This window comes from Condylura cristata, unplaced genomic scaffold (genome assembly GCF_000260355.1).
Source record: "Condylura cristata isolate star-nosed mole 26May11 unplaced genomic scaffold, ConCri1.0 scaffold00044, whole genome shotgun sequence".
Classification (NCBI taxonomy): Eukaryota; Metazoa; Chordata; class Mammalia; order Eulipotyphla; family Talpidae; genus Condylura; species Condylura cristata.
The window spans coordinates 1265154-1280337 of NW_004567145.1; the positions used below are offsets into that span (position 1 = coordinate 1265154).

The 15184-nt window shown below is 42.3% G+C and overlaps 1 protein-coding gene across 1 annotated transcript in view; it reads right to left on the reverse strand.

Moving 5' to 3' along the window:
- DDC (dopa decarboxylase (aromatic L-amino acid decarboxylase)) overlaps window positions 1-10384 on the reverse strand; it is a 62345-nt gene extending 51961 nt beyond the window's left edge. The window contains exons 1-3 of the mRNA XM_004694503.2: window positions 10184-10384; window positions 6605-6718; window positions 4849-4968 (exon numbers count right to left, since the gene is read on the reverse strand). Of these exons, the coding sequence (XP_004694560.1) occupies window positions 4849-4968; window positions 6605-6718; window positions 10184-10384 (435 nt within the window). The remainder of the gene's footprint in view (window positions 1-4848; window positions 4969-6604; window positions 6719-10183) is intronic.
- Window positions 10385-15184: the final 4800 nt, after the last annotated feature.

Below are 15184 nucleotides of genomic sequence, written 5' to 3' on the forward strand. Positions count from 1 at the left end.
GCTACTTGGGGCACCCCCTCCCCCACTGAAAAGCAGCCCCAAAGGTCTCGCAGGCCTCCCTGCAGCAGGAAGCACCTATTTGGTGCCAGATCATAGAAAGGACCAGTAAGGTCCAAGCCCAGCTCATTAGTTAATTATTCAGATCAAAATATAAGAATGAGCCACTCAGGATTGAAAACAGTCCAATCAGGCTTGTAAACTGGGGGGACACTGAAAGAGTTTTTAAAGCAGGGTAAGAGCCATCTTAGGAATTCTATTCTTGGCCTTCAAAGCAGAAAAAGTATCAGCAGCCATCCTTTGAAGAAAGACAGGCAGCTGAAGATTTTTTCAAAGACCCAGCTGTGGCACCAGTCTCTACTGCTGTTCTGACATCACCTGGAAGGGCACCACAAGTCTTGCGTTAGTGTCCCCAACAGCTGTGTGTTGTTGGTATGGCACAAAGAGCTGTGAACACTAGTATCTTTGATACCACCTGCTGATGACTGGCACTACTGGCCAGACATCAGTGCTGTCTGGCACTGATGACAGCTAATGGGCACTCTGTGTCTGGTCACCTTTCAAAGCCGTCCACCTGTTCTGAGCATCGGCTTCATCTCCCAGGCCTGTTGCTTCCATTGCTCTCTGGTCCAGCATCCAATACTGTCCAGCCTGGTCTTCAGAGTGTTGCTATGGGCTGCTGCAGTGTTATCTCAGTGGACACACATGTAGTCACCTCCAGTTGCCACCATGAGTTGGATCTTAGCCCACTGGTTACTGGTGTGCCATGAGCTTCAGGCCCTCATTGTCAGGCAGCACCATTTGCATGATCTATATCTCTAATGCATGAATTCAAATATACATTTAATCCATCTTCTTAATTCAACTTCTAAAGTGAGTTTTACATTTTCTTCAGTTTTTAACTGAACTTAACTTTCAGTTAATGTCAACTTAACATTAACAATGACGTTAGACATGGTTAGGGGACATGATTAGCAGAATTAAGCCAGCCATTTTATGGATCCAAGTTCCCTGTCAGCAAACACTGGTCTTATTCTCTACGTGCCCTCATATTTTGTGTCATGAATCCATCATGGCCTCATTCATTTCTCACTGGAAATAGAACAGAAAAAGCTTCTGAAAAGATGCAGCTCTTGATGATGGGAGTCCTCCTTCTCATCCAAGACTCAACATGAGGTTGCAACTCTCTTTCAAAATGCACCCTCTGTCTTGAGGAATTGGCGTTCACATCACCCCTAAAATGTTCATTTTCCTCTGATTTACATTTTAATGAAAGGCTTTCAAACACCATGCAGTTAACTGTGAGTTTTCCTTTGGACGCTAGCCAGAAGCTGTGAAAAAAAACTCCTCTACTTCAAGGGAGCAAAACATGATTAAAAAAAAAATCCCACAAATTGTCTTTGGAGCAATCAAAACTCTGTGCTTGTTGTCTAAAGGCAGCCTGCAGATTGACTGAGTTGAGCATGAAGATTAGGGGGTTTTCTGATCCTTTGGAAGTAGACCTATGATGGGGGCTGGAGGGATGTGTGGGCCCCTGAGCTGAGAGCAGTAATGACACCTTTACTTTATTGATCAGGTGAAGGTAACCACGGTGAGTCTGCTAAAAGGCAGAAGGAAACATGGCACGACTGATGCTATGAACAGAATTGTCCTTTTATCCTCTGTGCTTTCCAGGGTTACCCCCCACACAGTGAGAAACTGATTTTTTTTTCCCATGAGGGATTTCAGAACCAATTAAGAGGCCACTTTTTTGCAGCCCTGTTTGTCCAGCTCAAAGGCCGCTTGACTCAGATGTCCATCAATCACAGGCTGACAACCAGCAGCTGTGATTATGGCTTTGAGGGACTCAGTGTCCCTTAATACTTGGTTCTCTTGACTGTCACTAAGCTCATGTGCTCTCTGGGACCTTGAAAATTACAGTGGCCTTGTCACTGGGCAGACAAGGCTTCCTGTTGTGAATACAGACATGCTGCCTACTTTCCACCAGCAAATAAGTGATTTGATTCCAAGCATTGTGGTGAAGCACGACTGAAAGATGCCAGGATTATTCCCAGCAATATGCTGGTCTTCCATTGTCTCTGGCAGATGGGATTGTCTTAAAGGAAAAGATCATTGAAAGATATAACCCATGATTTATGTGCACCTCTGGCCACTCTATCCACAGCCAGTGGTCATTTCTTACTTGTCCTAACTTGTTATCTAACTAACTGGTGTTCTTAGGCATGACGAAAGATCTTTCAAGACTTCAGTTTCCTCATCTATGAAAAAGATTGTCTTTATGCAATTTTATCCTTATAAATATTTGGAGATTGTAAAATGATAACATTAAGCAATAAATAAGCTAACACTTAGCTTAGTTCAGAGTAGGTGTTCCCTAAAATGTTGCTATTATTAGAAAAGATATACCTTAGATTACATAGAGTATCTGTAAGAATTTTGAGAAGAATCAAATTAGAGAAATCACTTTGGGCTGTTGAAAAGAATTAAACATGAAATTCAGTTCATGTTTCAGTTATAAGATTAAAAGACTCATAAACATGTATTTCTGTTTTATTTTGATCTTTGGTGGATAATGAATGGTGAATATGGGAGAACCACAGAGAGAAGCCGAAAATGTAGGAAGATAGTTCATGTCAAGTCATGATAGGATGTCCTCTGAAATATTACATGTGCAAGTGAAAAATTTTATACCACATAAATATCTCACATAGCATTTATCTGAATTGTGACATACTGTGGAAAATCAGGGAATATAGTCTCAAAAAAGATCAAGACAATGGGAAATGTTAATAAAATCACAAGCAAAATCCCATTTGTAGAATTTGGATGGCATTATCCCAATTTTTTCAGCATATACACACAACACAGGCATGACATAGCATTGAGAGGAAGCATTCCAAAAAAGTTCTTGATATTTTTCTAATTGATGTTCAGTTTTCCGTAATGGTGAGAAAGCATTTGTTAAGCTGAATTAAATTTACATCGAGAGCAGTAAATTAGCACTGTGAGAAATGGAGATAATGTGCAAAAAAAAAAATGAGAAATTCGGGCCCTCCCTGGTGGCGCAGCAGGTTAGAGCACAGCACTGAGAGGCTGAAGCTACTTCTGCATGAGTTCAATCCCCGCCTGCCCCAGAGGTGATCCACATGGTGCTACAGACCTCTCCTGACCTGCCCCCTGCTCCCCTCAGCAGTGTACTTCAATTATCTGCCTGTTCTGCTCCCCACTGTCTCGGATGAATCTTCTCACTGCCCCTGCTTGTACCCCAGTTCTGTGTGCATAAATAAATAAATCCTAAAAAAAAAAAAAAGTAGAGAATCTTTCTTATCTCTGTTCAGAGGGAGATGTGACAATAAAGGAATAGTAAGGAAAATGGAATTACTGCTGGTTTTGAAGATGGAGGAGGAAAGGCATTATATCTCAGGAAGTTGGGAAGCTTCTAGAAATTAGAAAGGCAAAGAACTCATCTCAGCCTCCAAGATTGACCTTATTATTAGCATGGGAAGACTTCTGACCTTCCAAGCTGAGATAAATATTTGTGTTGTGTTGTGTGTCACTAAAAATGTGATAAAGGTAGTCATTTGTCACAACAGCACAATTCATCTGGGAGGCATTCCTAGGCTCAGAAATTGGAGCTTACTTCCTACTTTATAGTTTGACTATACCAGTCAGGTGATGTCATACAAAGGCAGCCAGGCCTCGGTGTTCTCACCAGCTGAAAAGGCAGGTTAGTAACTACCTTCACTAGCTCTTAAAACCTTCAGGATAACAATATCTGAGAAAGGAAATCTTTCTCCCTAAAGTTAACCAAGCTGTCCCAGCACTACTCTTATAAATTTAACTCTAGAAAACCAGTGTCAGGAAGGGTGGTGGGCTTGGTAAAGTCCATCTTCTGTGCTAGGAGATTTTTAAAAAGTACAGACCTTACTTCTTCCTTATATTTGTCCTGCAGACCCAGGTGGACAGATATTCCACTGTGACTGTCATTTGCAGCACGTGGCCACTCTCACGGGCACATGGCAAATGAACAAATGAATAGAGTGAATTAAGTTGTAAAAAAGAGGTATAAACCTTTGGTAAATTACTGGTGTCCTGGATGTAGTGTCATCCTAGGGTCATCGAAGATAAGGATATGCACAGACTGGGCTCAGGCTTGGCTCAAGAACTTCCCAGCTTGAGGTGAGCAAGTCACCTCACTGCTCTGTGCTTCAGTTTCCTCAGCATATAATAAGGGTGTTAAAGTGGCCCCTACTCCATAGTGGTTTTTTTTTTTTTTTAAAGATTTATTTATTTGTGCATACAGAACTGGGGTATAGGCCAGAAACTCAGGGGTGGCGAGAGGCTTCACCAGAGACAGAGTGGGGAGCAGAACAGGTAGATCAACGAAGTACACTGATGAGGGGAGCAGCGGGCGGGTCAGGAGAGGTCTGCCGCACCATGTGGTCACCTCTGGGGCAGGCAGGAATCAAACTCATGCGGACGTGGCTTCAGCTTCCCAGTGCTGTGCTTTAACCCGCTGCGCCACCAGGGAGGGCCCATAGTGTTGTTGTAATAACTAAATGAGTTAATGCTTGGAAAGTACAGAGGCATGGTGAAAGGCAACAGAGACACCACAGATGTCAGTTGCTTTATTCCTGCCTACTGGAAAGTGAAAGCAGGAGTCTCTTGTTATTAGGAGCCTGGGGGAAATAAGTAGGAGACAGCACTGGACTCCCAACCCAGATCCTACTGAGCAGTTTTTTGAATAGTTCAACTTTCTTATTTGTCAGAAGAAATACGAGGTCTCTGCCCACCTGCTGTTGGGGAAACCACCCATCTCAGAAAGCTGGGCACTGCCCTCCCCTGCCTTACCTGGATCACCCCGCCCCCCTCTCCCGACTTCCCAGCCAAGAAGGCCTCTGGCAGCTGCAGCATCTCTCCAAGCCAGTCCATCATCACTGTTTCCAGCTCTGTGCAGGCTGGGCTCGCAGCCTGTGGTAGGAGGGAGAACAAGAATCAGCCACAGTCCAGCTGCCTTCAGCTTCCTGTGCACATGCGATAAAGGCATGTGACAGAGGGGAAACCTGTATTATTTCTGTGTTGCATATTTTATCAATTTAACTAAAGGTTTTAAACATTTTCAAGTGGTGGAAATGAATGTGGTAACATGCTTCCCTGTGGCAGAGACCCAGAGGGCAACAGCAGACACTGGACTTATGGACTGCCGAGGGGCCACTCAAGGTGGACATGGAGCTGTGGGCTTGGCGGACAGATCCCTCTTCCTCCCCACACTCAGAAAATGGAGGGAGTCACACAGCTTGGAAGGCTGATGTACACAGAAGTGTTCCATCTATTATATGTGAGGGTTGTACAACCCCATTCGTGATCTCAAGTTCTCCACCTTAGACTTGAGTCCATGGAAATGCCATTCTGCTCCCTGCCCTACATCTTAATTATCTAGAGTCTGGTCATGGAGGAAGAGGCCAGGTCTTGCAGAACTTTAGCCTTGGGGATAGCAGGGCACCCCAAGTGAAATCAGACTATCCTCAGAAAGAACAGACACACTATGATAAATGCCAAGTCACCAGCACAACAGAATAGCTCTGAATGAGCAAAGTTGAATGAGAGCTGCTGTAATATATATATATATATAAAGCAAAGTTGAATGAGAGCTGCTGTTTTATATATATATAAAATGAAAGGAAATGTCCTTCAGCAAGAGGTGAAGTCAGCAGAAACAAAGGACGGTCACCAAGGCTACACTGGCCACGCTCACGCTGCTGCCCCTATGGGGAGGGATGCCTGACAGAGGAGCAGCTCAGTCTAAAGAGCAAGCGAGGACAAGTACAGTGACCAGCTGTGCATTCATTTACAGCAGCCCCCCGAGGGACCTCAGCTCTTTTCAGCATAAGTCAGTACCCACACGCCCATTTAGCGTCAAGACACAGGCAAGTGGCCACTCTAAACCCAAAAGCCAAAGGCAAATCCTGGCCATTGCAGAATTCCCCACAATGTGAGTGCCTTTGGGTTCTTGACAAAGTAGGTGGGCAACTTGACTTCTCACCACTCCGCATTTGAGGTGACAGTCTTTCTGGTGCTGTGTCTAGGCCACAGAGCAGAGCTGGTCCTGCCTGCCTTTCTGAGCATGGAATTTTCTAGGTATTTTCTCTGCAAATAAGGTGGGGCTGGGACGGGTGGCATGGAGGCTGGAGCTGGCCTCATTTCTAGCACCCAGACCTTCTGATGGACTGAGGCGTCTCCCAGAACAGTCTGCCTAGAGTGCTGGAATGGGGCATAGGCATTTCTCAAAGAACAGATTGTATAGAAATGCCCTGATCTGTTTGTAGAAATGCAGATTCCCAAGTTTGAGCAGAAACTACAGGGCGTCAACTAATTTTACTTCTTACCAAGTACTTCTGATAAAATGCTATTGTGCAAAATTAGCTTTTGGTTGTTGGCATATTTCCAGGAAGGACACTATTTCTCTTTATTTCAAATATCTATTCCCTCAAGGGGTACCCTCTTCAGGGATGAATCCTACTTCATTTTCATAGTTGGCAGTGCCTTGAGAACTGATGCCATCTTCTTACCACCTGTACCACCCCGACCAGGATTGCCCAGTGCTCACCCAGGAGAAGCCGATGCAGCCGATGGCCCCACACAGCATGTCTGCGAGCATAGCTGGGTACGAGCTGGCTGTGGGAAAGTAGGCGAAGAAGTAGGGGCTGTGCCAGTGTGTCACCTGCAGAGAGGGACAGTTACTAGGTGTGCGGGGGATGCCAGCCCATGGGCAGAAGCTCCAACTCCCCCTGCTCATAGTTAATGATGCTTCAAAAAACAACCTCCTACATGTGCTAGCTAGTGAAGGAGCTGCACCTGAAGCCAACCTCTGCACTAGAACACTGCTTTTCCTAAAACTGCTGCACATATATAAAATCTGTATTAAGGGAAAAAAGAAAAAGACCTTATTCTGAGATTTCCCCAGCTGGTCTCACTGCCACCTCCCCCTAAACAATCCATTCTTCCCACCCTCTGTGCTCCGTCATTCTCCAGAGAAAGCAGGGGTGTGTGACCCAATTTCTGCTTCTTTATTTTTTTCTGATCACTGACACACCATGATCTAAGAACAGAATAATGCCCTAAAGATACTCCCTCCCCCTCAGCAGAGAAGAGCATGTCCCAGGATTGTTACTTGTCTCCATTCCAGGTTGTGACCACTGTACCAAAGCCTAGAGACATGAACGGCTCTCTGTCTCTCCTAACCGCATAATTCCCTCCTGCTCATAACTTGCTAGATGTTGGAGTGTCCCTGTTAAGCAGTGTAGCGGCTGGGACTCCTGGGCTGCCTCAGATCATTGATTGCAGCTCTCTGAGCTCCGGCTTCCATCAGGTGAAACTAAGGAAAGTGTCTTGGTGTATCTTACGGCACTAAGGTATCAGGCCTGTCTCAGAAGCCTTCAGGACTGTGAGGGAGAGTGAACCTATGAGTACCCAACATCCTGTTTGAACAGGTGGACTAAATGTGAACTGGCTGGTTCTGGCTAACATCCTGTTTAAACAACTTGGCCCATCTGACTAACCAAAGGCGCCATGCCAGAAAAAAGGTGCTACATCCTGACTTACGGTTGTTTTACAATTCCCTGGTGGTCTCACATGTGCAGTTAGCGAAATTCCTGACCTCGGGTGACCAGGGTCTCATTTGCATGCTTTTGTGAATAACCATGTGGAGACTTCAGATGCGAATGAGATGGGCAACGCATGAAGCATGTAGGTCTTCTGCCCATGTTCCAATAAAGCCAGGCTCATAACTTGCTACAACAATGTTCCCCTCTACTGTGCCCTGGTGAAATGACTCCTTAAAACCCTTTACCAACTTGTCTTGGAGAGTGAGGCTAGAAATTTCCTCTTCCAGTGCTGTCTCCCTTGAGCACAAGCTTAAGAAATCCCTGTGTGGGTGTAATTGGTCCTCTTTGTTAAATAATTTTACAAAGGGCTAGAACCTCTGAAAGAAACCCTAGGTTGGTAACAGCTGTGGAGAAGTTCTGTCAATGTTAGTCACTCTCACAGAAACACAAACATTTTTCTCCCTTGATAAAATAAGTTACTAACAGTCCATTGTCCAAGACATAGCATGGGACAACCCCAGATTATGAAATCAGCCAACCAGAAGTCCATTCACCAGGATCTATCTGGTCCTGGGGACTGCAGGCTTTGTCCCACTGCCACCACGACCAGTCCATCTGTTTGGGCTGAGGGCAGGTAAGGTCCTTGGAAGGATGGGAAGTCAATATGGATGTTAGTGGTGAACTGGAGTGGAGGGGTACACAAATATTAGAGGCTCAGCGAGGATAAAGCAATTCAGTGTGGGTGTGAGATGTGTGGCCTAGGATAGAGCAGAAGAGAGGGATCTCTGTGGAGGCACAGGGCAGGGAGACAGGCAAAATTTGGAGGCTCAGGCAGAGAGATAGGTGGAGGCAGGGAGGCTGTGAGGAACAACAAGTGTGTGTGGGTCACAGGACATTTAAGAACCCAGAAAATGTTTTATATTAGAAGAAAAAGTAAACTTTCAGGTTAAAGAAAATAATTAAAATATTAATATATGCATTTTTATTGCAATGCATTCATAAAGCATGCTTTTCCATATGTCTATGCAGGCTGTGAAAATGTGGCCTTCTCCTTCAGGCACCAGGGGCCCTTCATTGTGCCCTCGCCCCACTCAACTGACATCGAAGAAGAGACAGAAATTCCTGATCAGGAATTTTTTTTTTCTATGTTTTTGCTTTTTTTCTCAACTAACATGCAACACTGAGGTAAAAGACCCTGCATTTACTCTGCACAGCCCAAGAGCTTATCTGTTTCCTGAGATCTCAGTTCCCACCCTAAGGCACTCCCTAAACCTGTACACAGCCTGCTGTGCTCTGGGCCTAACTCAGCATGTACCAAGCACTGCCTGGAGTGTGCCCTTTCCCTCTCCCCCATGCCAATTCGATTGTACCTCCAATGTGGTGGTATTTGGAGGTGGGAAGTGACTGTAGTTAGCTGAAAACATGAGGGTGGGGAAGGGCGCACACAGGAGTACACAGAGAGAAGTCAGTACAAGAATCCTCACAGCAACTCAGGCTGCAAGCACCTGATCTTCGACTTCCAGGCTCTAAGTGTGAGAAGTAAATGTGTGTTGTCTAGGCCATGGGCCTGTGGTATTTTGCATGGCAGCCAGAGCAGGTTGGACACTCCCTTGGCCTGACATTTAACCACACCACTGCCTAGAGGGGTTTAATCCTGAGCCATTTAGTGTGTTTGTACAACCTTTAAGCGAACTGGAATCTTCACTGCTTCCCTCACAACATAAATGTCAAGGGAAATGTGGGCATTGAGCTTCAGAAAGGCTTTTGGTATAGGGGAACCTACCGGTGGGGCACAGAGTCCCAAAGTCAGGGCTGTGTGACCTGGGCCATCTCAAGGACTTGGCATCCTGTCTAAAAATGAGGATGTGTGACATGAGGACCAAAAATCCTTTCCACTTTTAGATGCTATTTCCTGGCAGGGAAAAATACTACTGTGGAAACAAACTGTAACAAGTTCCCTTCAAATGTTAACTCTCTGCTCCCCTGACTGAAGCACAGAGACCACTGTTCCTGGGTCCTGTTTGTTCCTGTCTTGGTCCCTCCATTCCACATATGCTAGCTGTCACTGACTGTCCACCTTTGTGTTGAGCCCCTGGGCAGCAGCCATAGCACACAGCCCACCAGCCCACAAAATAAAGTATCAATTTATTTCATGCACATGAATCTGTCCTTGGTTAAAAATGAGAATGGCAAGGGTATTATCTTGAGCCTCCAACTTGAAATCATACCTCAGGGTCTCATTTCCTTGAACATCAGGTGTCACATTCCCACTCACATCTGACCCTGGTCCCAGGCAGAGACTTGACAGGGGGTTGTGGGGCATAACACACTCACTGCTCTTGGAGCAGTACCATCCAGGCCGCCAAACCGGCTCTGTTGTTTACAAGCCATGTGACCTCAGGCTGATCAGCTGATCATTCTGGGCCTCAGTTGCCCTCAGCTATAAAATAGAAATGACATGAGTTTCTCTCCAATGTCATCTCTGTAAGGATTAAGTGAAGTAATATAAGTGACTTGCCCATACCCAGTGCTTGCTAATTCATACTACACCTTCCATTTTCTAGTCTTGAATACAGACTTACCCCTGGCATGATTATCTTCTCCACATCATTAATGATATCCTCAAATGTGTCAGGCTCCTGGGGAGCAGTGGAGGGGATTAGGGGGCGCAGGTAGCCTGGCTCCACATCAGGGTACACCTGGCGTCCTTCAATGCCTTCCATGTAGTCAGCCACATAATCCACCATCTCTTTCCCTCTCCTTCGGAATTCACTAGCATTCATGGTGAGTGGGTTTCTTTAGAGGGAGAACTGTCCAGAGAGAGAAAAAGAAATCAATTGGCAAAACACGACAATCTCTGAAACAAGAGTGGGGCAATCCCAACAATTTGCTACAGTTACATTGGCAGTGACTCAAATACCTGGTGACACTCAGATCCCAAGTAAGGGACACTTTCTATCCACATATGGATGGGGTGGAAATGACATTGGACTTGGAGACTATGGGGAAATCTTATATAACTATTATCCTGATATTCAACCAAAGACAACACAAAATCTCTCTCTCTCTTTTTTCCTTGTCCATGACAAAAAGATGGGCTCAAACACATATTTAAGTTTATGGTCTATTCTAGTTTTCATGACAAATGTTGGTCTAAGTCCTCCTTTCCCTTTACTAGCCATGTAAAAGAGACAAGCAGTTTTAACTTTTTGAGCACGTTTCCTCATAGAATTAGAGATACTAATCCTGAAGGTCTAATCATAGGTATATGTAAAGAACTGAGCCCAGAGCCCAGAGGTGAGGGGGAGACAGCATAGCCCCATTATTATTAGTCTTCTTTCTTCCTCTTTGTTCATCTGCCAGGTGAAGACTGAATTAGCCAATATGAAACCATTTCTTCTAGGGGAAATACAGGGTTGGGTTACTGCCAGTCTCTAGTCCTATTTTAGTCAATACATAACTTTACTAATGTGTCTCTTTCTAAAGACATCTTATTTAATATATGTTGGCTCATGAATTTGTACTCATGGTTAATAACACATCATTATTTATGCTTGAATAAAGCTTATTTAGCATATATATTTCCTCCCCAGGGCATACCACAGTCTTCTGGCACCCTACACAGCACTCAGCTTCATATTTGAGGGCCAGGTAACCATTGAACTAACCAAGTATTAGACAAAAATGTGAAGAAAATAGACCACTGGTTGAAAAAATACAAGGCAGTGTTGACTTGTTTGACCTTAGCGGAGAACAAACATGTTAGCTGATTTAAACGTTCATTGCACTACATATGAATATGTTCATGAAAAATTATGAGAACCAATATCATGAATGCTGGTGAGGTTGTAAATAAATTTTGGCAAGTAGGTGATTTTATATACAAGATATATAATAATAAGAAGAATTGACTGTATTTTCAGAGCAGGAAATTTGGACAACAAAAAAAACACTCGTATCACTCTTAAAATTTTGGCACATGTTCTTCCAAAATGTTTCCTATGTTTATAAGAGATATTTCTATGCCAAGCAAGGGATGCATTTCTGAATTCCTGCCATGATTGAAAGCTTCATAATTGAAGAGAATTTTTTATGGGATTAGGTGCTAAAAAGATGATTCAACATCTACTGTAAAGAGCATAGGCCTAATTGGTACAGGTACCTTGATAATTGGCTTCAAGGAATTATTTGCTAAAATTGGACTCAGCATGCCAGAGGGGACCAACCAAGAAATAGGCTCAAAGCAGACCAACTGGCTAATGACCATGAAGGATCTTTGTCAATGAGTGGATTTGACCTTTCCTTCTTTTTCCTGAGCATCCTCTTCAGTATTCTTCCTCCACATCTCCTCTGATACATGACAGTGCCACAGGCATTATATAGAAGACTCCAGGCTTTTCAACACAAGTTATTAGATCGAATCTCCTTTTCATTGTTATTTGTGGGTACTTTTTTCATCTAATGAATGCAGCGGTGAGAGTAGTTAGGCTATGAGATAAGTGTTTAATTTATAGACACAGTGAATCCTAGAATAATTGCATGAGAGAAACCAAAGTGGTTGAAGTTTCCTCACACATTTGTAATTCATAAGCTGACAGCCAAGGAAGGTCCTGTTTATCAGCCAAAATACCAAGGCCAGACTTTCCAAAGTTTCCAAAGTGCAAAGCCACAAAGCCCTATATTTATAAATTCCCTGGCCTGTTGGTTTCAAAATTAATTTTTCATGTGGAGTGACTCTGATTATTGCAAATTTTGTAAATAAAGTGAAATTGATTTTTATTTCAAATTAAAGAATGTCAAATTAACTTTTCAAATTCAGCCAAAACTATTATCAAACTATAGATCTTCTCTGCACCTTGTTTTATTAACTTAGCAATTATAAGAATATTTGATATTTTCCATGTTGATAAATATTTCATCTTGCCTGATTATATTTCAAATGTGATTGTGCTATTTGCACAGTATGCATACTATTACTAAACATTTGGATCATTTTCAATTTTCATCTACATATTACCTGCAGGAAGAGTGGGTATAGCTTAATAGTTAATACTCCAGGATCAAGAGTCAAAGTTCTCCAATCTGATATTTATTAGTTTTACCACCTGGAATTAATTGCTACTATGGTAAGTCTTATTTTCCTTAACTGAAAGCAATTATCATTATTATTTGTGTATTTTAAAAGTACATGGTCACAGCTTGGAACAGAGGCAATATTAACTTTTTTTATAAAACTCTAAAATGTACCTCATATTTACCTTTACACACTTTATTTGCATTTAAATTTTTTTTAAAGGAAGAACATTTCGTGTGGCAATACAATCGCTCAATGTTTTAAAATAATGTGATCATATTCTCTCTCTCTGAAGCATTTTTTTTTATCCAAATTACTCTCTCACAGGTAGGCATAAGGATGTGCATTTTGCCACACAATCACCAACATGGGATTTGAATTGTCATTTTAAGCTTGCCATTCTAATAGGTATTGATGATTATGATTTACTTTGATTAATGAAGTTGAACAATTTCCTCAGGCTTATTTGACATTGGATTTTTTTTTTTACACATTGTTTATTCACTGCATTCTTTCCCACTAGTGTATTAGATATTTTCTTATATATTTCTTAGATATTTCTAATATTTCTTGTTGCAAGAAGGATCAGCATTATCAAAATATCCATCCTACCCAATGCAACATACAGATTCAATGCAACCCTCTCTCATCCCCCCCAAAAAAACTGGAGGAAAGATAACTGAAATTCATATGGAATAACAAAGGAATCGTAATAGCATAAGCAATCTTGACAAAGAAGGAAATAAATAAAGGTATGACACTTCCAGATCCTAAGCTATATTATAAAGTCATAGTGATTAAAACAGCCTACTACCAGGACATGAGAGCCCCAAAATAAATCCACATATATGAACAGTTTACGACAAAGGAACCAAAACATGTATTGGACCAAGGATAACTTTTTCTACACATGATTTTGAGACAAGTGGACAACTACATGCAAAAGAATGAAACTAGACCATGATCTCATACCACCCACCAAAATCAAGTCAAAATGGGTCAAAGATTGGGTTGTAAAGCTGAAATAAAATACAGAGAAGAAAACATTAGGCAAAATATTTCATGACATAAGCTTTAGTGATACGTTTAAGGATTCATCTAGAATAGCAAGAAAACAAGACCATAAGCAAAATGAAGTCACCCTCCTGAATCAGAGAAAATATGTGTACAACAAATATTTGACAAAGGATAGATATTTAAAGAACTCATAAAACTCTACCAAAAACAAAATGAATAACCCAATAAAAAATAGGCAAAGAGGGGCCCTCCCTGGTGGCTCAGCGGGTTAAAGCACAGCACTAAGAAGCAAAAGCCACTTGCACATGAGTTTGATCCCCGCCTGCCCCGGAGGTGACCACATGGCGTGGCAGACCTCTCCTGACCCGCCCGCTGCTCCCCTCAGCAGTGTACTTCATCCATCTGCCTGTTCTGCTCCCCACTCCATCTCTGGTGAAGCCTCTCGCCGCCCCTGAGCCTCTGAGCTGTACCCCACTTCTGTATGTGCAAATAAATAAATCTTTAAAAAAAATAGGCAAAAACTAAACAGACATGTCTACAAAGAAGAACCTAAAATAGGAAGCAGGCACGTGAAAAAATTTTCTAAATCAGTTATTATTAGAGGAATGAAAATCAAACTCAACGCGATACCATTTCACTTCTGTGGGAATGGCCCATATGCAAAAGATCAAAACAAGTGCTTTCAAGGATGTGGAGAAATGGGGCCCTCCCACATTGCTGATTGGAATACAGACTTGTTTAATCCTTATGGAAAGCTACATGGAAGTGTTTCAAAACTTTAAAAATGGAGCTGACATTCAAACCACTAATTCATTCTTATGTATCTACCCAAAAATTTCAAAGTCACTTATTCAAAAGTAAACTTGCACTCCCATGTTTATTGCAGTGCTATGTAGTATATAGCTAAGTTCTGGAACCAAATTATGTGCCTCAAAATAAAAATGAGTGGATCAAGTAAGTGTGGTTTGTACATATACATATGCAATCAAATATTATTCAGTGATCAAAAAAGATAAATTAATGCTATTTCTGGCAATACAGATAGAGCTTGAAGGAATGTTAAGTGAAGTACACCAGAAGAAGAAAAATAAATGTACGATGTTGTTACCAATATGTGCAATAAAAGCTAACTAAATTGTCAGATAAAGGCAAATTACAAAACTAATACTTAATAGCTGACTGCAGAACTGAAGCACCAAGTGGGGCTGACGGGAGGAGTAAAAACAAAGAGGAAAGGTAGCCCCATGCCTACGGTGGAATATGGGTGAGTAGATGCTGGATGCACTATGTTCAAAATACCTGCTAAAGGTATCCCAAACGTATCTAAATTAAAAATAAGTACATAAATATATATATATATATTATTTTAAAAAGTTTATTTTTACATCATTTTGTAAATTTTTTTTTTCCATCTCATTTGTAATCCCCACGGGTTTCCCATCACCAAGTCACCCATGTGCCATCACCATAATCCCGTGCATTTCCCTCCCCA